This window comes from Larimichthys crocea, chromosome I (genome assembly GCF_000972845.2).
Source record: "Larimichthys crocea isolate SSNF chromosome I, L_crocea_2.0, whole genome shotgun sequence".
In the NCBI taxonomy this organism is placed as follows: Eukaryota; Metazoa; Chordata; class Actinopteri; family Sciaenidae; genus Larimichthys; species Larimichthys crocea.
The window spans coordinates 18340986-18366045 of record NC_040011.1 but is presented as its reverse complement, the minus strand read 5'-3'; the positions used below and the strand labels follow the sequence as shown (position 1 = coordinate 18366045).

Below are 25060 nucleotides of genomic sequence, written 5' to 3'. Positions count from 1 at the left end.
GCAACGTTTCTGTCATGTGTAGTTTATGAGCACACGGTGCGCGTGTCAAACTAACTGAACTTCACGTGTACTTGAAGGCAGCACAGGACGACGTAACCCGAGCCAGCATCTCGTGACTTTCCTGCGTGTGCGCGTTCGTGCCCGCGCGAGACACTGACGTAGGTCATTTCAGCTGACAGACAACAATACGGGCCAATTAAAAACTCCCAGTTAGTACGGCTCCTCCAATGGTGGACCTGTATTCAGAGTGGGCGTGATGTTAGGGGCGGGGCACAACTGTGGGCATTGATACTTGTCAACTTGGCATTAATAAGCGAGTGAAGAAATCCGTCAAAGAAGGGACGATGGCGAGAGGTGGTCGAAGTCTGCGGAGAGTAGCCGAGTGCATTAAACAACTCCCTTCTGCAGCTGGCCGGGAAATACAGACTAGGAACAACGTGAGGTACTGTATTTAATCTGGACTCTCGACTAAACCTGGGAAGTGTAGGAGGAGACGCACCTCAAACAAGAATAAAACACTTGGAGACTGTTTTGTTGAGTTCCACACGTTAGGCTTCAAGGACGTTATTCGTGGACTTTGTTTATTTATTTATTTTTTTGCCTTATAAGAAACTTTATCGAATGGCCTGGACATTGTTGTCACGACAAAAGTGTCTTTGTAGCAACATGGGTAATGTAGTCCAGGTAGAAATCATTGGAGCCTAGTATCCTGATAGAGCCTTCATAGTATGTCCTCAAACACTGCACACAGTGTTGTCATAAAGTGTCAACATGTCTGTTATTAAAGTTAAGGTTATATACACTGATAATATGATTTCTTTTTCACTACAAAGTAATCACTAACTGTAACTGTCAGATAAATGCAGTGCAGTAAAATGTGCAATATTTTCCTCTGAGGCGTGAAAGTAAAAGCGAAAGTAGCAGAAAATGTCGACTCTGTGGGCACAGTACAGTGAAGGCATCTCTAAAGTCTATTTCAGTGTAAAAGTAAATGCAATAATTTACATTCCACACGTCCAGATGTTGCAAGTTACAGATAGAACAACTGCTGCTGTGTTTTGCAATCTGTCTTGTCATCCACTTTTTATCTGGGGTTCAAAATCCTGCAGAGGAAAGAGTTTTTAGGTCAGCTGACAGGTGTGAGGTAAGATAAGACCACCGCCATTACTCTCCAAACTGGGAGCAGGACTGAAATCTAAGTCAGCCCGTGACACAATGTTCTGGAAGGCGGCAAATTCCTTGGAAGTGTTTTCTCGGAAAAAAAAAAGGGGGAGTCCTTTCAGCTTCTTCACTGTAATGGTCAAAACATTGCATCTTTAAACTTGTGAGGACATGCAGTGTTCAGTGTTCAGTATGCAAACTGCCTCTTTATCCACCATCCTCTGGTTTTGTCCTGCTCCTGCACCCTGGTGGGTTGTCATACATGCACCCGTGTCCTCCTTCTTTGCTCTGAAGTCCAGTGTCTCCACCATAGCTCTCCATATCTGCAGCTGTACACATGCACGCACCCGGCAGTATGAGGTCAGTGCTATGTGGCAGCTCTATCACGTTACAGGTAGTAGCGACTGAGTGGACTGCCAGAAATGAAGCAGGAATTTGAAGCAGCGTGTCACGACGAGCACAGAATAGATTTCTTTAGGTTTAAGCTGATGATGACATTAATATTGTTATATCTCATTAAGTGATGACATAATGGCTAATCACATCTAAAGATATGCCCTGAGAGCTGTGCTCTGCTTTGATATACAGCTTATGTTCCAAACTATCCGGTGCCAGGGACACCATGGAACAGGGTGCCACAGGTGGCGTGGGTGACAGCCAGGCACAATAGACAAATCAAACTGTGTGACACATCCCTCAGTAGTCCCAGGGTCACTGTCAGTCAGGCCGACCCTGCAGACTGCTGAAGGCAAGAGTAACACAACCCGAGTTTAGTGAATCGGTGCACGATTAACAGAGTGTGTGTGTGTGTGTGTGTGTGTGTGTGTGTGTGTGTGTCAGAGAGGATCTAAATCAAGACTCCTGTCAGGGTCCCAACTGGCTCATGATTAGTGAAGCATCACTGTGGGAAAGAATGGAACTAGAACTGCAGCCAGAGTATTATTGCTCATTTTGATTACAAAGTGAAGAAAACATCATATTTTTGCAAATCACAGGTTAAGTTCCTTCTTATGTGACTCGTTCAACTGTAGGAAATTCAGATGTTTGTAGTTTATAATGATACAAAGCTCATTTAATTCCTCTAAAGATTCCTCTATCTTTACTGCAACCGCTGCATGAGGAGCTCTAAAATCCTTTTTCACCTCAACATGTATTACATCAAATTCACAGCGCTCATCTGTCCAGGAGGTGAGCTGCAGGACTTCAGAGAATCACACAGCTAGTTATCTAAACTAAAGCCCTTAATCAATGAATTACACTCAGCACGTGCTGTGTGCTGGAATATTATCGTTGTCAGGACATTGATCAGAAAGTCAGTGAGCATCAGGCAGTTTGAGTGTGTCTCCTGTTGGGACATATTTTCCAGTATTCATGGAATTCTTCCTGTATGACCTGCTCATGATGCAGTCCAAACCTAATCATTAACCAGATTCTGTGACTTCTGCCCCCTCTGGCCAGACACACAGGGTACATGTATGGAAACGTATGCAGGCGGTCACAGAACAGGGTTGAACAAGCCCAGATGGAGACAGGGTGGTGCAGTGTTGTAGGTCTCCAAAGCTAGTCGTAAACTCGGCGCCCTTGACCTTGTTCCATTTTGACTTACAGGCATCTGTGCATGTGTGAGCATTTTATTAGAATGATAAATGCCTGACAGGTGTTCCAGGAAGGCTTCCATGCAGAACAGCGTGTTCCCCGGAATGAAGCTTCACTGCAGCCTGTTTGGTTATTGGTTATTAACTCCACGCTCTGTCCTGATTCCACTCCACGCAGTCTGTGTCATTACTGTTTGTTTTGTGATCAGATACCTGTCATCATGCGGGATCCTGATGACCCGTGTACCCCCCCTGCTGGGTGCAGCCATGCCAGGCCGTGGCATCCTGTTGCCTGCCCGCAGCTTCTTTAACCTCGCTGATTCGTTCTCCAAGAGGAAGGAGTATTCAGAGAGGCGCATCATCGGGTCAGTCTGCCATGTCTGCTTTCATTCATGTGACGCTGTCTGAGACTTCCCTCCCCTTAGCATTTCACAAGACAAACTTCTTGTCAAGTTAATGATGAGCAAATATAATAATCTAAGGTCTTCTTAATAAATTTCACATATGAATAATGAATGCTGGTGTCCTATGGCTCCACTATGCTTCTGGTGACGCACTAAATGTCCTCCTGTGTTCCATACAGAGGTCACAGTCACTAAATCTGAATGTATAAATAGACGCAGGCGGCAGCAGCTTGAGTGATGCTGTTATGTAAGAGTGGTGTGAGAATCTGTCTCTCATTCACGACTTCTTGACTTTTCTTTAACTCATTCCTCCTTTTCTCTTCTTTATTCTGCCCCCCCCACCCCTCCTTCTCTCTCTCTCTCTCTCTCTCTCTCTCTCTCTCTCTCTCTCTCTCTCTCTCTCTCTCTCTCTGTCTGTTCCTCATTGATCCACTTCAGACATTACTGGGTCACGAGTCCTGTGCAGTGCCAGTCTTGTTTAGTGTTATGTCACAATAGCTGACCTTCATGCCCTTCCTGGTGTGCAGTTCTGCACAGATCTGTTTGCACGCTGCCAGCTCACAGCTCTCTGCTCCCCATCCTCCACTCTTCAGGTATTCCATGCAGGAGATCTATGACGTGGTGGCCGGGGTGGAAGACTACCGCCTCTTTGTGCCCTGGTGTAAGAAGTCTGATGTGGTGTTCAAGCGAGCTGGATTCTGCAAGGCCAAACTAACTGTAGGCTTTCCACCTGTGGTGGAGAATTACACCTCCCTGGTCACTACAGTCCGCCCCCACCTGGTCAAGGTAAGGCACCACCTCCCAGGCCATGTTTGCTAAACACAAGGAGCACCATGCCAGAACATTTTCATACTCTTTTCTCTGGTATGACAGGCCTCACTACTGGGCAGTTGGTGCCCCACATACTGTACACCCCACTGAGTCCTTACTACAGCAGTGAAAGTAAAATAAGGCATCCAAAGAGGAAAAAGAAAAGAAAAGTCTATTTCCTGCACAAACTCTAGACCTATATATATTTGTTAGAGGATGTTACACTGATCATACAAAAAAACGGACATCCCGCTCGGCAAGCCAATCAGACACTCAGATCGGTCAAACCTCCACAGACAGCCTGAAATGTCTGAAGCAGAGACTATCCAGGTGGATTCATGGATTAAACTCTGATCATCACTCCTCGCCGCAAAATAGTGACACAAAGAAGTTTAAACAGAGAGCCTCGATAAAGCTTTTATCAATCAGAGAAATAAAAAGTTATTTCCTGATTGTTTCACAGCGGTTACATTCAGCAGGTATAGACACGTCCACAGCAACACACCTCAGCTCCCCCCACAACACCTCATCTGTCTGAATGCACGCTCAGGCTGCTGGAATGTTTTCTTCATCCCATTATCATCCAGTCCTCCCCTCTAACACACTTTAAGTAGTTCTTAAAATCACCTCATTCTACACTGTGTACACACACACACACACACACACACACACACAGTGTTACACATACCCGTATCAGTATGTACCAGCTCTTCACTGAAGCTGTATGATGTTTACACACTACTCAGCTTTTAAAAGGTTAGACGTGACAATAAAGTACTCACAGTTACTCAATACAAGTAACTACCAATACATTAGAAATTCATTACTCTGTGTGTGTGTGTGTGTGTGTGTGTGTGTGTGTGTGTGTGTGTGTGTGTGTGTGATCTTCAGGCGTCCTGTTCAGAGGCCAAACTGTTCAACCACCTGGAGACGGTGTGGCGTTTCAGCCCCGGCCTCCCCGGCTACCCTCGTACCTGCACTGTGGACTTTGCTGTGAGTTCACACAGTGAGCTTGTTCTTTCATGTTTGTGAGCTCGTCATGTTTGCAGCTGTAAGTGTCGTGTTTCAAACTGAGACACACAAACAGTAACGCAGTATGAAATGGAACTCCATCCTCTCCTCAGATCTCCTTTGAGTTCCGGTCCCTCCTCCACTCCCAGCTGGCTCACGTCTTCTTCGACGAGGTGGTGAAGCAGATGGTTTCGGCGTTTGAGCGCCGCGCCTCCAAGGTATACGGCGCAGAGACGGTCATCCCCCGCGAGCTCATGTTCCACGAGATTCACCACACGTAGCGTCTCCCACCACTGCACAAACACATGAAATCCACGAGACAGACACAACGATCAACGCCTAATGCCAGAGAGAAACATGAGGGAGAGAGGAGGAGTGTTAGAGAGGATGAAGAGGAAAACTGAAACCTGCAGTGCCTTTCTCACAACCAAGACCAAAGTTATTCCCAACTATTTCCTTTCTCACATTTTAGCCCTGATGTTCAGCTTTTTTTAGTTCATGGTGACACATCACACTGGACACTTCAAATACGGTGTGTGTGTTTGATTCCCACTTTGTTTATTGTCTTTCTCTCCAGTGGCACAGAGTTCAGGTTATATGTTATCAATATATATTGTCAAATTTTGTAGGAGAGAAGGGAGTGGTGTTTAAAGGTAAATCTTCTGTTCCTTTGCCCATATATTAGTTTTATTTTGAAGCATCGTGCGAGAAGTGTGTGTGCATTTCAGGGTTGGAAACCCGATTTAGGTGATGCTTTGTGTTCACCTGAAGTCACAGCGGGAGTTTCACGTGTCAGCCAGTTAATTGCTCGTCTCAGGTCCACACGTGACCTCGTGTAACATAAGGATAGAAAATTCCTTAACAAGGTCGACCTCATTACATGTACAGGTCCATGTGGAACCTCAAGGATCAGCTGGCCCACATCTGATGTGAGTGGGAAAGGATTATAGGTGAGAGCTTGACTCAGCTGTGATCAGTTAGAAAGTGCTCGACATGAAGTAATGCCTGGCGGCAGAGGACTCACTTTGGAGTGTGTTCTGCTCTACAGCTTGTCACACACTCCTCTCTGCAGTGATTCCACTTCTCCTGATTTTATGTTGTCATGTTGTAAAAGGACAGGAAAAGATCACGTTTGCCGAGCTGGAACCAGACCATGTTGGCAGTTTTGCCAGTAATGTTGGTCAGTGATTCATTTACTGTCGATCGTGTCAGTGATTATTTGTGGCAGCTCTACAAGAGTGTGAAACCACATTTGTCATTCAAACACTGGTTACAGCAGTGCAGCACACTAATGAGAGCAGTTTGTTTGGGAACCTTTGTGGTTCAATGAAAACAAGAACTATCATTTGTGGAGACGTAGACGGGCAGAGGTTACAGCTGAGCTGGATCAACACTCATGGATTATGTTGCTATGCTGCTTCAGCTTGATCCAGAGGAAGGCAGAGGTTACAGCACTGAGACCAGGATCCAGATAGTATCATGGGCGGACTGGGACCAAAAATCGGCCCTGGCATTTTGGACCAGTAAATATATATATATATCGGGACTTTTCGGCCCAAATAGCACGTCGGCCCACCGGGCAAATGCCCGGTATGCCAGATTGCCAGTCCGTCCCTGGATAGTATTAAGACCTCCATGATGACTTGATCAGGCACAAAGCATCTAAAGAAAAGAATGTCTAAATTCACGCCGTAACTCTGCCCCTCCACGTCTCACCACACACCACTTACTGTACATTATGAGAGTATCTGATCAGATTAAAGGGCAGAGGCAGTGACACTGTGGGTCACAGAGGATGTATTATGGCTGCAGGTAGATGTAGTAACTATACTGTAAACACACACACCTTTATGGGGTGCTAAACTTTCATTGTTCTTTATTTCTCAGTAGGAGACGCTGTCTGTTTTTCTTTACAATGTTACACATGCTGCACTCTCGTCATTATTAAGGGAGCCACGCTGGACATGAGAGTTGCTAAATGAAACGGCAAAGTGTGCAATATCAGCGGTGTAAGTGTTAAGCGAGCGTGTATACTCACTGTGTATATAAGGGCCCAAAGTGGCTGGCTAGGCAGAGGCCGGGTCGCACACCTTGACCTGTGCTGTCAGTCACATGCTGTCACAGTGAGCTATCTGCCACTAACTGTCTAACCCACACTCACTCACAGAGTGCCTCCCAGCCTGCTGGCAGCGTATTTATCTTTATTTTGAAACATTATACTCTTTTATCATATTTATTAGTCTCAGTGTAAATATTGGTTTGAAGATGACGTAAGAAAGACCTGTACACTGTTTTTAAAGACTGATGTGTAAGTTTGGGATGGGAAGAGGACTTGTGTAAATGGTGTTTGTGTTGAAAGATGTACCGATTGCATGATTTATAAACTATTTTTTATAAAAAACGTTTGTGTGTGTTTATTTCTCAACACTTGTACAGGACAGGTCGTGGCTTGAATTGAGCAGACAGAAATAGAGTCATCATGTGAGTGGTAAGAATAGACCTGCCGTCGGTATGAAGCAGGCTGCTTTTGAACGTGTCATGAGGTTTAGAAATGTCACTGCTGGCATCATTGAAGGCTCTGCACTGTTCCCTGTGCACGCTGACCTGCACTGATGTACCATGGTGAAATATTCCAGCAGGTGAAGGTGAGCACGCAGACACCAACCACAGACTAAACCAACCACATCATCCATTCAGAAGCTGTTCTGAAACTTTTCACCATGTCACATGATCTCTGGAGGAGGATGTTGAAATAAATATGGCCTCTATAGCAGCTTTGTATTTATGTACATGAGGTAGGTGCATATGACAGCATGAGTAGATTGTTTGTGAGTGATATTTACATATGAAAAGAACAAAAGACTAAGCACTGAGAATAATCATTTCTATTGTTATTTCACAGGTAATGTTCCTCACACTGTGTCTGCTTTTAAGTGTTCATCACAGCGATGGTCAGGAAGAAGGAACGTACAGTGTTCTGTAGGTGATATGATGAAATGATCAGCAGCAGCTTTTCCTCTGCTAGAGATCAGCTGCTGTTCATCAAGATAAAGCGTGGACATCAACTCTGAAGCTAAATTGTTCCAAAAAATAGAAATTTAAACTCAGTGTAACTCAACTGGTCAATGTATCACTGACGAGTGATCATTACTGAAAGTTCCAGACAAGATACTAAACATCCAAACAGCTCTTTCCAGGATTTCAGATGCTGAATCACTGTTGAATGTAAATGGAGTCAAATGAAGCCATAAATTCCTGTGTGTTCTACACTGACCTCAGATCCCTTAAGTAGCCATGCTAAGTTTGTTTGACCATTTCTTTAATGATTACCGAGCAGTCTGCACGACTGTCAACACAGCACGCAGTGGGGAATTTATTGCTTCAATTGATTTACCATCAACACTGATTGGACATCCACAAAAAGTGGAAAATATCTCCTTTGTGTGTGTGTGTGTGTGTGTGTGTGTGTGTGTGTGTGAGAGAGAGAGAGAGAGAGAGAGAGAGAGAGAACTTTAAACCTCAGCTAATGAACTGTAATCCGTAAAGTAGTGTTTGAAAAAGAGCTCAGTAATCAGCTCATCTTGTCCCAGCTTGGAAGCCTATTGGAAATACATCATAAGTGTAGCTTCAAAAACTACAAATGTCAAGATTTCCTCTGACCTGAGGATATGGATTCTGGGAGACATACAAACTCTAGATGCAAGCTTTACTAAAAAATATATTACATATTACTTGCAGGTAAAAGTGTATTTTGCAGAATTGGAAATCAGTTTCCTCCATTGCAGAGACAACAGTTAAATGAATTAAGCTCCTATAGCACAGCTGATAAAATCTTATTCAGTTTAAGGAGGAACCCAGAGAAATATGAAATATGAAAAGGTACGTGGCTCCTTCTTGTCCTAACAACCATCATTACACCAGTTTAACTAGTACATCAGTATATTTTGTCTACTAAAATTCTGTGATTTTGATGATTTGGTGACCTCATACATCACTTGCATTTTATTTTGCTTTTCAGAAGGAACCAGAGGTGAACTCACGCAATTGTTTATTTTTTACTGTACCACGGTGGAGGATGGTGAGGTTCTGATTTTGTCTGTCTTTGTTTGTCTTTTTTGTGAAATTATATATATGAAAAAGACTTCAATAAAAATATCTTGAAAAAAAAGCAACATATCTGAACAACTGATTTTATTAAATAAAAAAAAAAAAACATACCATTCACCATTAATCATGTCTACATTGTACAAAACAAGTCGAATGATCACTGCTGTTTGCAGAGGAATAACGTGGAACAGAAACAGCTGTGCTTTATGAAGTAATATCTGGATGTGGTTTCTCTGACTCGCAGTGAAAGCAGAGCGCATGAGCAGAGTCTCACTGGTGAAGATCAATAATAAACAGCACAAGGACACTGCACGTTTTCACATTTAGACTCATGACTCCTCCCCTCTCATATACAATCAGCCATATGCCATCAAATCAATATTCAGCTGACTCATGATCAAAAACAAACAAACACACACAACCTAACAATGATTCATGCATGGAAATGACTCCAAAGCCTTAAAAGCAGAGATGTCAGTAAACATGCTTTCAGGCCCTGGTGACACTCAACGTGCTCATTTAGGCACTCTTCTTTCAGCTGTGGTCATGTGACATCAGACAGACAATGTAATGTTACGCAGACTTGAGCTCTGGAAGAAAGTTTAATTAAATCAAATGACAGACTTGAAGTCAAAATATTAGCTGGCACAAAGAAAAATGACAGATATATAAAAAACAAAACAATTAACAAAATACTATGACAGAAATAAGGACTGACTCGTGGTAGGCATCTTTTCTCCTCTCTGCGGTAACACAGAGCAGCATCGACGTTTACACTGTTAGTTTCTTCTTCACGACCTCTCTGATGAAACGTAGGAGCATCTTTATCTGCGGGCTGTTTTATGATGAGTTTAGAGTAGAGGTGCTGAGGAGGATCCTGGTCTAACTGGGCTTAATGGGCTCTCAGACCGGTTGAGTGGGACAACTGGCTGAGTTTGTGGCTCCTCCATAAACCCAGAAAGAGAGGCAGGAGGCAGAATCATGTGAAGAAGTGGGGGGGGGGGGGGTCATTAACTATTTGCAGCTCCAACATACTCATAGTCAGTCAGTATGGGCAAAGTCTGGTGCAGGTTCTTGGAGGATTTTCTTCTGTTCCTCAGCCACCTTCAGCACCACTCTGCCTGTTAGTCTGTACAGCAGTCAGGAGGGTTGGCCTAGAAACCCATGCCACCTCCCATACCGCCCATGCCACCCATGCCACCCATGCCTCCCATACCGCCTCCTGGCATCTCCTTCTCCTCCTTGGGTATCTCTGTGACCACGGCCTCAGCAGTGGAGAGCAGAGATGCTACTCCTGCAGCATCCAACAGGGCTGTCCTCACCACCTGAAGTAAGAAGACACAACGTTTGGGTTGGGTTGGCTTCTCATACATGCAGCAACACATGATCTTCTCCTAGTTAACATCAAAACTACTCAGTCAAGTCAGATTCATTAACTCAGCCTGAACACTGTGTGGCAGTGTTGAGCTGGTTCAGATATGCGAGTCTCCTCTACACATGCTGAACAATTGATTTCTAATTACACACCTCAAAACACAAAATCTGATTGGTTGCCGAGTACTGTCTAACTACGTGTCCACAGTGATGGAGTACTGTACCTTGGTGGGGTCAATGATGCCCTTCTCCACCATGTTGACGTACTCTCCCTGCATGGCATCATAGCCGAGTTCGGCCGCCCCCTGCAGGATCTTCTCCACTACTAGCGAACCCTCCACGCCTGCGTTCTTAGCGATGGTCATGGCGGGGATACGGAGTGCCCGTCTGATGATGTCCACACCTGTGAAGGAGGAGGAACAGATCAACGTGGTGCGTGTCTCAAATGCAATGTCATGTATTATTACTACATTCTAAAGTTTCAGTACAGCTGAGTTCACTAACCGATCTTCTGGTCGGCGTTGGCAGTTTTTAGGGTATCAAGGGACGGGATGCAGCGCAGCAGGGCACAGCCTCCACCTGGTACGATACCCTCCTCCACAGCCGCCCGGGTGGCATTCAGAGCGTCCGTCACACGGTCCTTCTTCTCGTTCACCTCCACGTCACTCGTTCCTCCGATCTGAAACACAGATCATGCATCACAACTTTGTTTTTCAAACAGTTAAACTACAAAGCTCAGCAGGTAGCACCGTCCGTGGACGCACCTTGAGCACGGCCACTCCGTCAGACAGCTTGGCCAGCCTCTCGTTGAGTTTCTCCTTCTCGTAGTCGCTGGTGGTGTGCTCCAGCTGCTCTGCAATCTCTGCCGCCCGCTTGTCGACCTCAGCTGGGCTGCCGCCTCCTTTCAGCAGCAAGGTGTCGTCTTTGGTGATCTGCACCTCGCCCACTTTGCCGAAGTCATGAGCCTGGATGTCTTCGAGAGCAAGGCCCAGAGACTCATCTCCAAACACCTGGAGAAAGAGAACAGACACACATTTACAAACTTAAGCTTAACCTGAGGTGGATAAAGGTTGTCCATTTACTCGATACTGAGAAGTAGACGTACAGTTCCTCCAGTGGCGACAGACATGTCCTTCAGCTGATTCTTCCTGTTGTCTCCGAAGCCTGGAGCTTTAACAGCGACCACCTGAAGGCCGACCTTCAGTCTGCAATTTGTTGAAATAATTAACTTTATTTAAATCAAACACTTAATAATAATAATTTGTCATCTGGCTAATCTATTAAAGCTACACACAAGCCAGATTTCAGCTTTTCAAGTGGCTCAGGACACAAACACAACGTACCTGTTGAGAACCAAGGTGCTGAGGGCCTCTCCGTCCACATCCTCAGCCACAATGACCAGTGGTTTGCGGTGCTGGTTGGCGATCTCCAGGGCTGGCACGATGCTCTGGACACTGGAGATCTTCTTCTCACTCAGCAGCAGGTAGGCGTCCTGGAACTCACATTTCTGACCTGGAAACAGAGGTTAAAGATTTAGCATGGTTATTTTTATAGGCAGATATGAGGACAGGGCGTGTTTCAGCTTCATGTGTGCTGGTCGGTACGAGCACCCTCACCTTTGGCAGTGTTGATGAAGTAAGGGGAGATGTAACCGCGGTCAAATTTCATGCCCTCAATGATCTCCAGCTCATCGTGCAGAGTCTTCCCATCCTGACATGTAAAGCATGTACTGATTATGTCACTTTACAACCAGAGGAGTACATGTGTTGTTTTTCTGTGAGATTGTTAAACTCACCTTAACAGTGATGACTCCTTTGCGGCCGACTTTCTTCATGGCGTTGGAGATGATGTTACCAATCTCCACGTCGCCGTTGGCTGAGATTGTAGCAACCTTAAAAGACCAACGACATCGAGGAGCTTCATTACAAAGTCAAGACAGGCAGCTACTCATCATTCCTATGAATAAATGATTTATTATGTTAACCTGTGCGATCTCCTCAGGGGTTGTGACTGGTTTGGACAGGTTCTTCAGCTCGTTAATGACGTGCTCCACAGCCATCATGACTCCGCGGCGGATCTCCACGGGGTTAGCTCCCTTGCTGATGGTGTCGAAACCCTCCTTGGCGATGGCACGAGCCAGCACTGTGGCGGTAGTGGTGCCGTCGCCGGCCTCCTCATTGGTGTTGTTGGCCACGTCCTGCACCAGCTTGGCGCCAATGTTCTTGTACTTGTCCTTCAGGTCGATGCTCTTGGCCACCGTCACACCGTCCTTGGTGACCTTAGGGCTGCCCCATGTCTGCTCGATGATGACAGTGCGACCCTGGAACAGAGAGAGAGCGGTCAATCAGTTCTGAATTACATCTTGAATAGAACCAAGCAGTGGATTCAACACAAAATATCAAACCTCGTATTACCTTTGGACCCATGGTGACAGCCACGGCATCAGCCAGCAGGTCCACTCCCTGCAGCATGAGGGCACGTGCATCAGCTCCAAACTTGACATCCTTGGCGTAGGCTCGTGTGAGGTGAGGAGCCAGCGCCCTGCACACGGGCCTCACCTGCTTCATGACTGTCGGTAAACGAAACATCTCTGTGGGGAGAAAAGACACGTCTGACACCACATCATCACATCATCCATTCATGATCACCAGAGGGGTTTTGGAAAGCAGACATGTAGAGCCTGTGATGAGCGGAGCCAAAGTACACCTAAATAATAATTCACCAAAACTCATCCACCCCCCCTCAACCCCCACAGGAGGACGATGTTACAAAGGTTAACTGTGCCCCTGGTGGCCACTGGTGACATGACATGCTGCTAGTGAATGAATGAGCCTCCAGATTTTCACTTCTCCATGTCTCCTTCTACAAAAAGATGCAATTATTACATGAAGAACATGACAGCAGAGCTCAGGCATCCCAAAATACACTGCGACTAACAACCGTTTCTACTGATGGTTACTCTGTCGGTTATTTCCACAATTTTTCAATGAACTGATGACAAATTAAAATAGCAAAATATGGGGAATGGCCATCAAACTTTCACAGACGCCATGGGGTCGTCTTTATAATGAGTGTGTGTCTCTAACAGTCATGATCCTGAAGACACTTGAGGCTGGAGTCAGAATATTTTCCATTTCTGTACAATAAATGTCTAAAAGGGTTCAATGATCAGTAAAAAGTCTTCTGTCTAATCACATATGCTAACAATAAAGACAAAGTGCCCTCGGCCGTGTCCTCACTCGACAGTTATCCAGTCCAGCTTTCTTCTACTTGGTAAACATCGAGCTTAATCTCTAGATTAAGCAATAAAGAGCCGTCTAGTACTCCTGCTGGCCTTGATCGTGACTCGGGATTATAAAAAGTGTCCCTCAAACCGGTTCCTGGTTACCCACTCCACCCCCCACGTGTTCTCCTCAGGTCGTGCGTCACAAGGTCAAATTGGAAAAAGCATGTGCGGAACTGCTTCCCCATCTCGGCTCAGCCTCTAATGACTGACCATCACACTGTCAGCGAGTTGATCAACAATTCAATGACCGACGACACGTTCCCGGTGATCAGACTCTTCCTCCGCAGCTCTCCCCTCTGTCTCTCGTGACTTCAACATTCATGTGCTTCATCATCAGACACGCACGACACGCAGCGTGCCTGACTGAACCAAACTCAATAACCGTCTGTTAGCTTCAGTCCATAGCAGCATGTTAGCCTGTGTGTCCTTGCAGTTCAGAGTGAAACCTGTTAGCTGTTAGCGTTTCTCAAAGTGTTGCATCACAGACTGTCACATCTTAGCTAACACAAACTCTACGCTTAAAAAGGCCCGCGCTGGTCTAAAGCACGCAGCCTGCAGTGTTAGCGCAGAGGCTGTAAGACTTGAGGACATGTCCGCGCTTACCTGTGAGGTAAAAGGCTCGGAGCGGCTACAGGGTGCTCGTCTGTGAGACGGAATGATGAGACTGGACCGGAGGACAGCGCTGCGCTGCACATGGCCCATCACATCCGGGTATTTCACCGGCACGCCCGGACTCTGAATAACACATAACTAGTCTCCAAACTCGTCTTATATGACTCTTTTTAAAGAATAAATCATGTGAGCTACACCTCATTGTACATATATATATATATAATACTGTGTTGTAAGTTATACAATTCAGCTCTTTATTTATGATTTATGAGTCGAAATACACGTCAATGCTCGTTCCCGGGCAGTCGCTTCTAGAATTTTCGCGTGTGCCATTGGAGGAAAAAAACAGAGGTCAAAGTTGAAATTGTGCAACGTTGCTCCAGCTTGTAATGTGTGAATAACCGCGAAATGACCGACACACACTCCAGAAATCACCTGGACGTATTTCCGTCCTGCTGGATAATGTATATGTGAATAAAGTGCGACGTGTTTGCTCTGTACGTCAGGTGTACTAGAATGTTCTGTGTAGGCAACGAGTCGGACTTCAAGTTCAGGGCAGGTGTTGCGCATGCGCAGAACATCCTTCTGGATATTTCCTCACGTGGAGCTCTCCTCCCTTCAGTGCGTTACATCCACGCTCGCGAGGAAACCGGGGTGCATCTCCACGCAGACGGTCGGACCGCTCACACGCACAGACATGGTAAGACACTCTGTCCGAAGCTGTCCGTGTTCGTTATGGACACCGCAGCTCTTTTCCCGCGCTCGTATGGCTGCTGAATCACCGTTAGCAGGCAGCGTTGTCTTAGCTTTCTCTAACATCGAGTCACAAGGTCAGAGCAGGAGAGAAGGAGACACGGTCCTGTTCATGTCACGACACGCTGCAGAGGCTGTTAGAGGAGGAGGTTATCTCTGTGGTTAAACACACAGCTGCTGCTACAACCTGTGTTAGCACACCTCTGCTCATTCTGTGTGTGTGTGTGTGTGTGTGTGTGTGTGTGTGTGTGTGTGTTCGGATGGACGTTTATGACGCGACACGTGCTGATGAATGAATGAGTATCACTGCAGCAGTCACGCGTGGCTGTGCATGTAAAGTGTGTGAGAGAGAACGCAGAGACGGCTCAGTCCGGTGAGCTTCTCTCTCCGGTGCCTGTCGGTCACGTTTATCTCGTCATGTTAAACTGCGCGTGCCCTTGGCCGGTGGAAAAAATACCAATTCCATGCGCCTTTAAATCATTTCCGGGTTCCGGTCCTTGCTTCCGTTACGTAGACTGACCTCGTGACCTATCCCTGCAGAGCATAAGTCACTTCCGAGTGCTGTGACTCTTCATGTTTGACTAGTACGTGCTAATGCAGAGTATCATGGATAAGTATAGTACTATTAGTCCACTGATCAAATGATCGGCGGTTCGATCCCCGGCTCCTCCAGTCTGCATGTCGAAGTGTCCTTGGGCAAGACACTGAACCCTAACTGCCCCTGAAGGCTGTGCCATCAGTGTATGAATGAGATATGTAGTGTAAAAGCGCTTTGAGTGGTCAGAAGACTAGAAAGGAGATATATAAGCACACTCCATTTACCATATTAAAGTCCTTCACGGTGTTTGGTGTCTGTGTTAGAGCAGGAGGATAAAATGTTCAAAACACTGCAGTATAATGCCAGTTCATGCAGCCGACCGTTAGATGCATGTACCCTGACACCTTCATGGAAAGCTTCTGGCAAACTGTCCCTGAGTGTTATCTTGAAATGTTAAAAAGCTGGAGGACGTTTCATCCCTGTCAAGGCCGTTATGTGACTGCACAACATCAAATTCCAAGATTCTTTTTTTTCATCATCAAACTATTTTATCAGCCGTCCTCGCTCCTGCTCCCTGACCCAGGTTAAACAGCCACAGTGAATAGCTAACTCCCAGTCAACAAACTGGGACATGTCCTTGTCCCCCCACCACAAACAACCTTCACCCAAGGTCACTGGTACATCTGCTGCTATCAGACAGTTGTCCTCCCTCCTCCCTCACGCCTCTGCTTCTTGGAACTTTACACACTGCCCAAAAACACAGACATAATGGAGAAAGGCTGACTTTGGTTAGACAGAGTTTTGTAATAATTGACTCCTCAAAGGCTCCTCTGTGAAGCAGCAGCTGACTTATTGACATTACTTAAGTCTCCCTGAAGCCTTCCACCCTCACCTCCCCTTCTCCAGCAGAGCAGCTACAGTCATTGATTAATCTGAATAATTTTGTTTGAACACATTTGAACTAAACTAACACTGAGTTGTCATACAGCAGGCATTACTATTACACTGCTTTGAATCAGACAGAGATTCTGTCTCATCAGTGTGTGTTTGTAGACCCCCTACAGAGTAAGTTAGTGGATCAGGGCTCCACTGGCATGTGCACATGGGCCAGAGAAGCCTCATTGACTTTAGGTTTGGAGGAACAAAGAAGTCAGAAAGCCCTGTACGCAAACTTCTGCCATCTGTTTTATTCAGTAGTAACAATAGTTAAAACATTGTTTGATAGTAATAGTATGTGTTCATTTCCCATCTTTGTTCTCACTTGCAGGCCTTCAGAAAATTCCTCCCCCTGTTTGACCGCGTGCTGGTGGAGCGCTTTACCGCAGAGACAGTAACGAAGGGTGGCATCATGCTGCCAGAAAAGTCTCAAGGCAAGGTGCTGCAGGCCACGGTGGTGGCAGTAGGACCCGGCTCCGTCAATCAGGTGATAATCTGTTCTCAGCCTACTAGAGCAGATTTTCTGTGAATTCCTGCTGTGCGGCATGTGGTGTTTCCCAGTTTCTATCTGGCCTCTACTCTTGTGTAACCTCTGGTGTGATGTTTCTTTGTTTTTCTAGAAAGGAGACTTGCAGACAGTCAGCGTGAAGGTTGGAGAGAAAGTACTCCTACCAGAGTACGGTGGAACTAAAGTCAGTCTGGACGATAAGGTGCAGTACAGTTGGCTTTTCATCTGAATTGGTTAAGATCAGTTTTCTTGCTGTACCTTCCTCAGTTAATCTCTTTTCTTACTCTAACCTTCAGGATTACTACCTGTTCCGTGATGCAGACATCCTCGGTAAATACGTCGATTGAGTCATCTCTTTTGTTGCTGATCATGTCAAGTCCCTGTCATCCCTGCAGAGAGGAAACTAAGTTCGAACTGTCATGTCTGTTTTTTCTTTTTTTGTTATTACAATTGTAAATAATTCTAATTACATTTTGTTAAAATAAAGGTGAACTGTTGATTGTCGTCCTTTTGTCTGATTTCATACTTCTGTAAGCATTAGTCAGCAGATAAGTTCAGATACAATGAGGTAAGTTCAATGCAACATGCTTAGATATACTTGTAGACTACTGTTAAGACAAGATGACTACCACACTCAACATTCATCCAGAGATGGACATGACTTGCCAGTAAAATGAGTGGATTTGGTGCAAAATTAAACTACGATGTGTCTTAAAGCAGACAATGAACTCCATTTGTACAGGATGTAGTGCAAATGTGACATCTCATTTTGTGAGTAAAAAGTCATTCAACATTTGATATAAGTATTATCAGCAAATAGTCTCAAATGTAAAATAACCTGGTATTTAAATGGTATTTAAACTCTATTATAGCGTTCATGTTAATCAGTATTTAATGTTATAGGTGGAGCTCATTTTGACTACTTGCTTTGCAACTGAGAGCAAGGTTAATGTAGCCAGTGGGCCATCACACTGGAATCTACCTGGAGTTGATCTTTGTTCTGTCAATAAGCTCTGTGTTGAATTCACACAAACTGTGAACTCTGTCTAGTTTACAGGAGGAAGGGATCATGGTTTTCTCAATAAGAACAAAAGCAATCCAAAAATGTTCCACTGTAAGAATGTTTGATGTACTTTTAATTCAACACAGTGTTTTAGTAATATGTTCTAGTCACGTAATAAAATCTAAAGTAATGAAACCAATGTTGACACAGTGTCCTTCTATAGGACAACGCCACAAGATAAATTAAACATGCATCTAAGTGATAAGAATGTTCTCACTAATTTGCACTATTTTTTCTGCTAAATGCTTGCTTGTGGTAGGAATTGTTGGGTCACTATAAATGATATAGATGACAAAAGGAATTTAGTGCAATATACACTACCGTTCAAACGTTTGGGTCTGAAAATTCCATATTTTTAAATTAGTTTAAATAGGACATATTGCAAAATGAATATGAAATATATCTATTGACAGGGTCAGAAATAATGATTTTTAATTAAAATAATTGTTTCCTTAATCAAAGAATCCTCCATTTGCACAGCAGCTCAATAGGGTTGAGATGTGGTGACTGTGCTGACCACTCCATTACAGACAGAATACCAGCTGGCTGCTTCTTCTCTAAATAATTCTTGCTCCAAATTGAGCAGTGCTTTAATATTTTCTTTTTATTGGCCAGTCTGAAATATGGTTATTTCTATATATTTTAAATGAGTCATATGTTTTATAAGTACATCATTTAACTTTAGCTACATTTCTAATTTTCATTCTGTTTATGCCACAATGACAGAGGGCTGTGCTGTCAGTGTCAGTAAGGATAAATGAACTTAAATGGAAATAGTCGAGTAAAGTAGAAGTACTTGTTGTAGTTGGGTACAGTACACAGTATGAGTCTGTGTGTGTGTACAGTACAGTACACAGTATGAGTGTGTGTGTGTGTGTGTACAGTACAGTACACAGTATGAGTGTGTGTGTGTACAGTACAGTACACAGTACACAGTATGAGTGTGTGTGTGTACAGTACAGTGCACAGTATGAGTGTGTGTGTGTACAGTACACAGTGCACAGTATGAGTGTGTGTGTATTTTGAGTGTGCCGCTCCGCGCTCAGGTCACATCCGAGTCCTCCGCTACGACACGGCGGCTGACGAACATCCGGGTATTCTGTCGAGATGGTCATGGCGGAGGGTACTGCAGTTCTCAGGAGGAATCGGCCTGGAACCAAGGCAAAGGTGCGTCTAACCCGGCAGGAACACTCGCACAGCAGCGCAGTGAAGCCCCGGGGTTACGGGATGCCGTCTTGTTTGAGTCCCGTCGTTTTACTGCACGTATTCCATCGACAGCTCGGCCGCAGACAACACGCAGGAAGGGCCTGACCTGGAACCAGCCAGCGAGCTAACCTTAGCTGTTGCTCCGTCTATTTCCTGGAGTATCGTTAACTTCTATGACCACAGGAATTGCTTTATATCTCGGCGCTCCGCGTGATAATCTTTGTTGATTCAATAATCATAAACCCAGTGTGGCGAATGAGGCTCACACACGGTGCTCTAACACTAACCAGCCGCTCTGAATGTTTCGTAAACGCTCTCTGGCTGCTTTCTCTACAGGAAGCAGTCGCAGCCCAGCTGACGCTATCTGGGTTAGCTAATGAGTTAGCGTTAGGTTCGCTTCGTAGCCGTGAATCATGTAGAAAAAGAAAGGCTGCTGACTGTGACTGTGACCTCCTCTCAGCAGAACACTGAGTGGAGCCACACTCCAGACTTAACGAACGTTAGCTCCGTGTGTGCTGCCTCAGCCTCGCCGTTGAACGTCAGATGACAGCTGTGTAGACATGTTTGAGCCACAATGGCAGCTCTGTCCGCTGTGCCTGAACACTAACACTGTCCTCCCTCCCTCCATGTGTAGGATTTCTACAACTGGCCGGATGAATCATTTGAGGAGATGGACAGCACCCTGGCTGTCCAACAGGTGTGTTGTCATGTCGAGTCGTGTGTGTGTCTGCCACAGCCTACACAGTGTGTGTCTGTGTGTGTGTGTTGTTCTAAAAAAAAAAAGAATTACAAAGGAAATGATGACTTTATTGATAATCATAAATATGATGTCTGTGGTAAATGGACTGTACTTGTATATCTCTTTTCTAGTCTTCTGACCATTTAAAGCGCTTTACAGTACATATCTCATTCACACACATTCACACACTGATGGCACAGCCTTCAGGAGCAATTTGGGGTTCAGTATCTTGCCCAAGGACACTTCAACATGCAGACTGGAGGAGCCAGGGATCGAACCTGATTAGGCCAAAGCCGCCCATGATAAATATGACTAAAGGTCCACAGTCCTGAATATAATCAATAACAATAATGTTATCTGAGCATAAACAAAGGCTTTCATTGTGAAGGGTCAGATAAGGCGAGACAACGAATGACAGGTTTACATTTTGTCAGGTGTGTCCTGATACAATTCACATGCCCACGAGTACGCTGAGAGAGCAGCAGGAATGTTTCCTCCTGCCCATACTTGCCACCAAGAGATATCGCACTGACACTATTCCAATGTGAGCAGTGGGCGTCACGTCCATGTTCTTACTCAGTGGAGAGATTTCTTTTTCTTTTCTTCTTCTTTTTTTTTTTTAGCTTTCAGCAGTCAGTTAGTAAAATCTGGAGTATCCTCCAGTGTTCTAGAGTTTCTAGTGCAACATTTTCTCCATGTTGTTAATACTCCACTGAAATAAAGAATAGAAATGGATATGAGAACAATCATATTTATTAGCTGACTGATGTTTAATGTCAGCAATCTCCTCGCTAATGGTAGTTACAAACTCTTTTATCAAAGACTAAAGTTAAAGTTATACCTGAACATTTCACTCTGTGACTTTCTTGAATTTTTATTTGACTTATGACAGATGTTTTTACAGAAGACCCCCTGTCATACTGAACACTCAGTTAACTGTAAATGTTAAAGCATGTTTGTTGTTGTACTGACAGGAAGTGGCACACTGCATGTGTGCGCTCTGCTGCTCCCCAAACAAAGAGGTCCAGAGTGGGTTCAGACTGTTGAAGCCTCAGCTGAACTTAACATTTCATTATGTGCAGAAGGTGGCATTAAGATTTCTTTACAGACAGTATGTAGAGAACGATGCACTAAGGTGCAACTAAAGACACTATGTAGTTCCATCAAGGTATATTCATGTATCTTGCTCCAGCTGTGCAGCCTTCATCCTTTTATTCTAGTTTCCCAGAAAACACCTTGACTTTGGAATCATTAGTCATTATGGATCATCAGTGTCACGGTTGTATGAAGGTGATGGGCTGTGGCTGAGTGAGGGTCTCTACTGAAGTGTGTATCTGTGTGATTTCTCTTTCAGTACATTCAGCAGAACATTAGATCAGACTGTTCCAACGTCGACAAGATCCTGGAACCTCCAGAGGGTCAGGACGAGGGGGTGTGGAAGTACGAGCACCTCAGGTACGTTTTCTTAAAATCTAAAGATGTATAGAGGAGTGCAGACTCCCCATGTTAAGAGTAGCATTTAATTCACTTATTTTAAAATGAAAAGACAGCCATGATCCACTGTATACAGAGTGAGGGCAGGCAGCTTACTATTTAAAAGGACTCGTTGTCGAGCTAACAGACATTCCAATGCTACAGTGTTCAGCTGATTTGAAGTCATGCTAAGCACCAGTTATTGTCATGAATGTGTTTGGGTCTGTTGTTTGTCTCAGATGTCTGACGACACTTTGAGTCAAGCATGTTGGTTCCATAGAAGTGGTGTATAGATGATCTGAATGTTGATGCCCTCAAAACAGTTGTAAACCTGACACGTGGTTACTGAAGCAGGAATCACTGGTGTGCATTTGTTCTAACCGTGCTCTTGTTTCCTGTTTGTAGGCAGTTCTGTCTGGAGCTCAATGGATTAGCTGTAAAACTACAGGTCAGTGATCGATTGATGTACAGTTTGAAATGTTCTGATGTGAGCTGCTTCTGTCTGAAAGATTTTTGTCTCAGTACCAAAGTCTATATCCAAATAAGGAGCACTTTAAGGGTTTAAAAGATTGTAACAAATACATCAACAGTCTGCTCAGTGCAAACACAATCACAGCTTCAAAGGTCAAATCTGAGCTGTGCTGATGTTCGTCTTTCCTCCTTCAGAGCGAGTGCCATCCAGACACCTGCACCCAGATGACAGCCACAGAGCAGTGGATCTTTTTATGTGCTGCCCACAAGACACCCAAAGAGGTCAGTCAACACCGATTCACTCAAACCTCACGCTTGTCACACACATGAAGCCCTAAGCATGTTTTATTAATCTCTGCCTTTGTCTGAGGTCACACAGAAACTTTGTTTTAATGACGCGTGTCTGTGGTCCTACAGTGCCCTGCCATTGATTACACCAGGCACACGCTGGACGGAGCTGCCTGTCTTCTCAATAGCAACAAATACTTCCCCAGCAGGTCAGTCCTCTTCCTTTTTAAACCTGCAGTAACCCGTGTTTTTGGCTGTTAAACGATGTTGATTTACCACCTTTACTAGTTAATACGGCAAACTTGCAATAGTTGGCAGATAGTTGCCAGCAGTTAGGGAGCAACATTAGAGTTGAGTTTCTGGCTGCTTGGTGAACCCTTTTCTCTACCAACTCTTGAGGGAAGTATCTGACTCTCTGGCTGCTAAACGCTCCTTTATGTTCACCAGCTTGTCACTAACTGTGTCTGTCTGCTGTGTGGTGATCAGGTAGTGTACAGTGGGTGTTTAGAGGTTTTACACTCAAACAGCTGTCCGCTGAGGCCAGAAACAGAGCTTAACAGCTGAACAACAAGCTGTAACTCACTATTAAGCTCTGCAACACTGTGGGGAGCTGCAGCTTCAGCTGCTAATTCTGTAGGTTCATTATGTTTAATTTATAAAGAGTCGTCTGACACACTGGATGCCTGTTGGGTATAACATTGATATCAAACTCATACTGTTGACTTTTAAAGCCCTGCTTGGCCTAGCTCCTGGAAACCAGATACATAACTGTGCACTCCTTTGGAAGCATTCATGGTGTTGTACACAAAGTGATGACACTGTCGTGTTAATAAAAGCTCTTGAGAGACGTTTAGCACCCCACAGCCAGCCATTGTTGCGAGAAGTGGGTGTGCTTGTCACATTGTCAGTTTCAGGAAATAAATAAAAAAGTTTGAGTCCGTTGTTATGGTGGCTCGAGCTTTCAATTTCAATGAATGTAATTACACACTGCTTCCATCGTCTGGTCCATCTCTGCAGGGTGAGCATCAAGGAGTCATCAGTGGCCAAACTGGGCTCTGTCTGTCGTCGCATCTATAGGATATTCTCTCATGCCTACTTCCATCACCGCCAGATATTTGACAAGTATGAGGTATGAAATATCCTGCCAACGCGTTACACCTAAGAAGCTCTTAGTTGGATGTTTCCACTCTCTTTGTTTGGTGAGATTCAGACTTTCTAACACAAATATGAGTATAATAATCTTAATTTTCATGCGACATACAGAATGAAACGTTCCTGTGTCACCGGTTCACGCGCTTTGTCATGAAGTACAACCTGATGTCCAAGGACAACCTGATCGTGCCCATTCTGGAGGAGGAGGCGCAGAACACCTCATCAGCTGGGGAGAGCGAGGCTTAGGACACAGCTGCTGCCATAAGGGAGACCCATGTAAAAACACACACCATCACAGAGGAGACACACAGAACACACACACACACACACACACACGTATATGTACACACTACAGTGTATTAAGGCTCCTGTCTAGTAACACTGTCCATGTCCCTCCACCCTCGTCACCTGTGTCTATCTCAAAGGAAGTAAGGGTAAAGAACACCAGGAGCAGAGTTCAGCCATGCCTGCAGGACGACATGATGTCACGCTGTGACTTAGCTGTTTGTCATACAGTCCTGCTCTCACACTACTCCTTTAGGGAAGCCCTTCTCCTTAATCCTCTTTAAGCAGCTGGATTTGCAAAAACCTATGTAATCATGGTGACCTGTATTGTTGACAAAGGCACACACTGACAGCCGCCCCCCCCTGTATATAACCCCACTCCCCCTTCCTCCCTCTCTCTTAATTCACTATCATGTTTTTCTGATGGTGCTTCACTCTTTTGTGTCTGCTTCTGTTTCTCTGTTCACTCGTGTTGCCTACCAGCCTGTTCGGGGGTGTCCCATCAAATGGATCACTAAATTAGCCTGCTGACTTAATAATGCTATTAAAACACAATGTTAGGTATGTGTGGCTCGTGTGGTAGTGAACAAAGACAAACGTAATCTCTAGCTTTGTATGTGTACTAGCAGTCAGATTCTTTCTGTGTGGCCTCTGAGGTGAACCTTCAGAGTGTTTAGGAAGGCTTGTTGGCTAACTCTGATCCTGCTTTGTGACATGCCCCCATTTTAATACTGTGTAAATAATGTGCCTGATATTCCCCCCTTCCTTACATGACAACCACAACTGTACGGGCACAGACTGAGCTGCTGTAAGCCAGTTCTTACTGCTTTAAGCATTACATGAGTCAATACCACAGGAAGGCAGGAATATCAGCAACATTTCAGTACATCGGAGCACAACCTCCCTTCTTTTACCCTCTCTCTCATTAAGTTATTTTGTGGGAGGAGTCTTGTCAATCCAACCCACTTTTTTTTTTAATGGACTAAAAAATTTTGTTACTGTTGACATTTTCATGATGTCTGTTAATAAAAAAGACCTATTATTCAGCTGGCTGTGTGGACATTGTTGATTATTGCTTCAGGGATGTAGCAGTTTCTGCAAACTGGTGGGGAGGAAACTCAACACTCAAAGAAGCAGTGTGTGAGATTTAGCGACATCTAGTGGTGGAACTGCAGAGCTATGGTGACTGAAAGGCTGTATCTAGAGCCAGTACAGTCTAATAGTAAAAAAATTACCCCTTTGTCCTTTCCTTTGCTTTACCTCGGTGGAAAATGTCATGAGTTCAAGG

At 44.8% G+C, this 25060-nt stretch overlaps 3 protein-coding genes across 5 annotated transcripts; 2 read left to right on the top strand and 1 right to left on the bottom strand.

The window, feature by feature from the left end:
• Positions 1 to 267: 267 nt before the first annotated feature.
• On the top strand, positions 268 to 7382 carry coq10b (coenzyme Q10B). Its single transcript, XM_010747760.3, has 5 exons — positions 268 to 442; positions 2966 to 3121; positions 3754 to 3946; positions 4862 to 4963; positions 5095 to 7382. Exons 1-5 carry the CDS (start codon positions 345 to 347, stop codon positions 5260 to 5262), a joined length of 717 nt encoding a protein of 238 aa, XP_010746062.1. The 5' UTR covers positions 268 to 344; the 3' UTR covers positions 5263 to 7382.
• A 1773-nt stretch (positions 7383 to 9155) lies between these two features.
• hspd1 (heat shock 60 protein 1) lies at positions 9156 to 14478 on the bottom strand. Its single transcript, XM_019270178.2, has 11 exons — positions 14352 to 14478; positions 12877 to 13052; positions 12447 to 12782; positions 12258 to 12353; positions 12079 to 12172; positions 11806 to 11974; positions 11568 to 11667; positions 11227 to 11472; positions 10967 to 11141; positions 10687 to 10865; positions 9156 to 10413 (listed from the first exon to the last, which is right to left on the bottom strand). Exons 2-11 carry the CDS (start codon positions 13048 to 13050, stop codon positions 10243 to 10245), a joined length of 1740 nt encoding a protein of 579 aa, XP_019125723.1. The 5' UTR covers positions 13051 to 13052; positions 14352 to 14478; the 3' UTR covers positions 9156 to 10242.
• Positions 14479 to 14744: 266 nt separating this feature from the next.
• Positions 14745 to 24818, top strand: LOC104932517 (MOB-like protein phocein). Of its 3 annotated transcripts, XM_019270177.2 has the most exons (9): positions 14745 to 15060; positions 16919 to 17074; positions 19999 to 20061; positions 21458 to 21558; positions 21982 to 22024; positions 22243 to 22329; positions 22465 to 22544; positions 23353 to 23464; positions 23599 to 24818. In XM_019270177.2, the coding sequence occupies exons 1-9, from the start codon at positions 14929 to 14931 to the stop codon at positions 23731 to 23733; spliced, it is 909 nt and encodes a 302-aa protein (XP_019125722.1). In that variant the 5' UTR covers positions 14745 to 14928; the 3' UTR covers positions 23734 to 24818. The 3 variants fall into 3 exon arrangements, with proteins under 3 accessions (XP_019125722.1, XP_010746061.2, XP_010746057.1); XM_010747755.3 differs by lacking the exons at positions 14745 to 15060; positions 16919 to 17074 and adding an exon at positions 19187 to 19325; XM_010747759.3 differs by lacking the exons at positions 19999 to 20061; positions 21458 to 21558; positions 21982 to 22024; ... (2 more) ...; positions 23353 to 23464; positions 23599 to 24818 and adding exons at positions 17208 to 17297; positions 17392 to 17599 and having other exon boundaries at positions 14758 to 15060.
• The last annotated feature ends 242 nt before the right edge of the window (positions 24819 to 25060 follow it).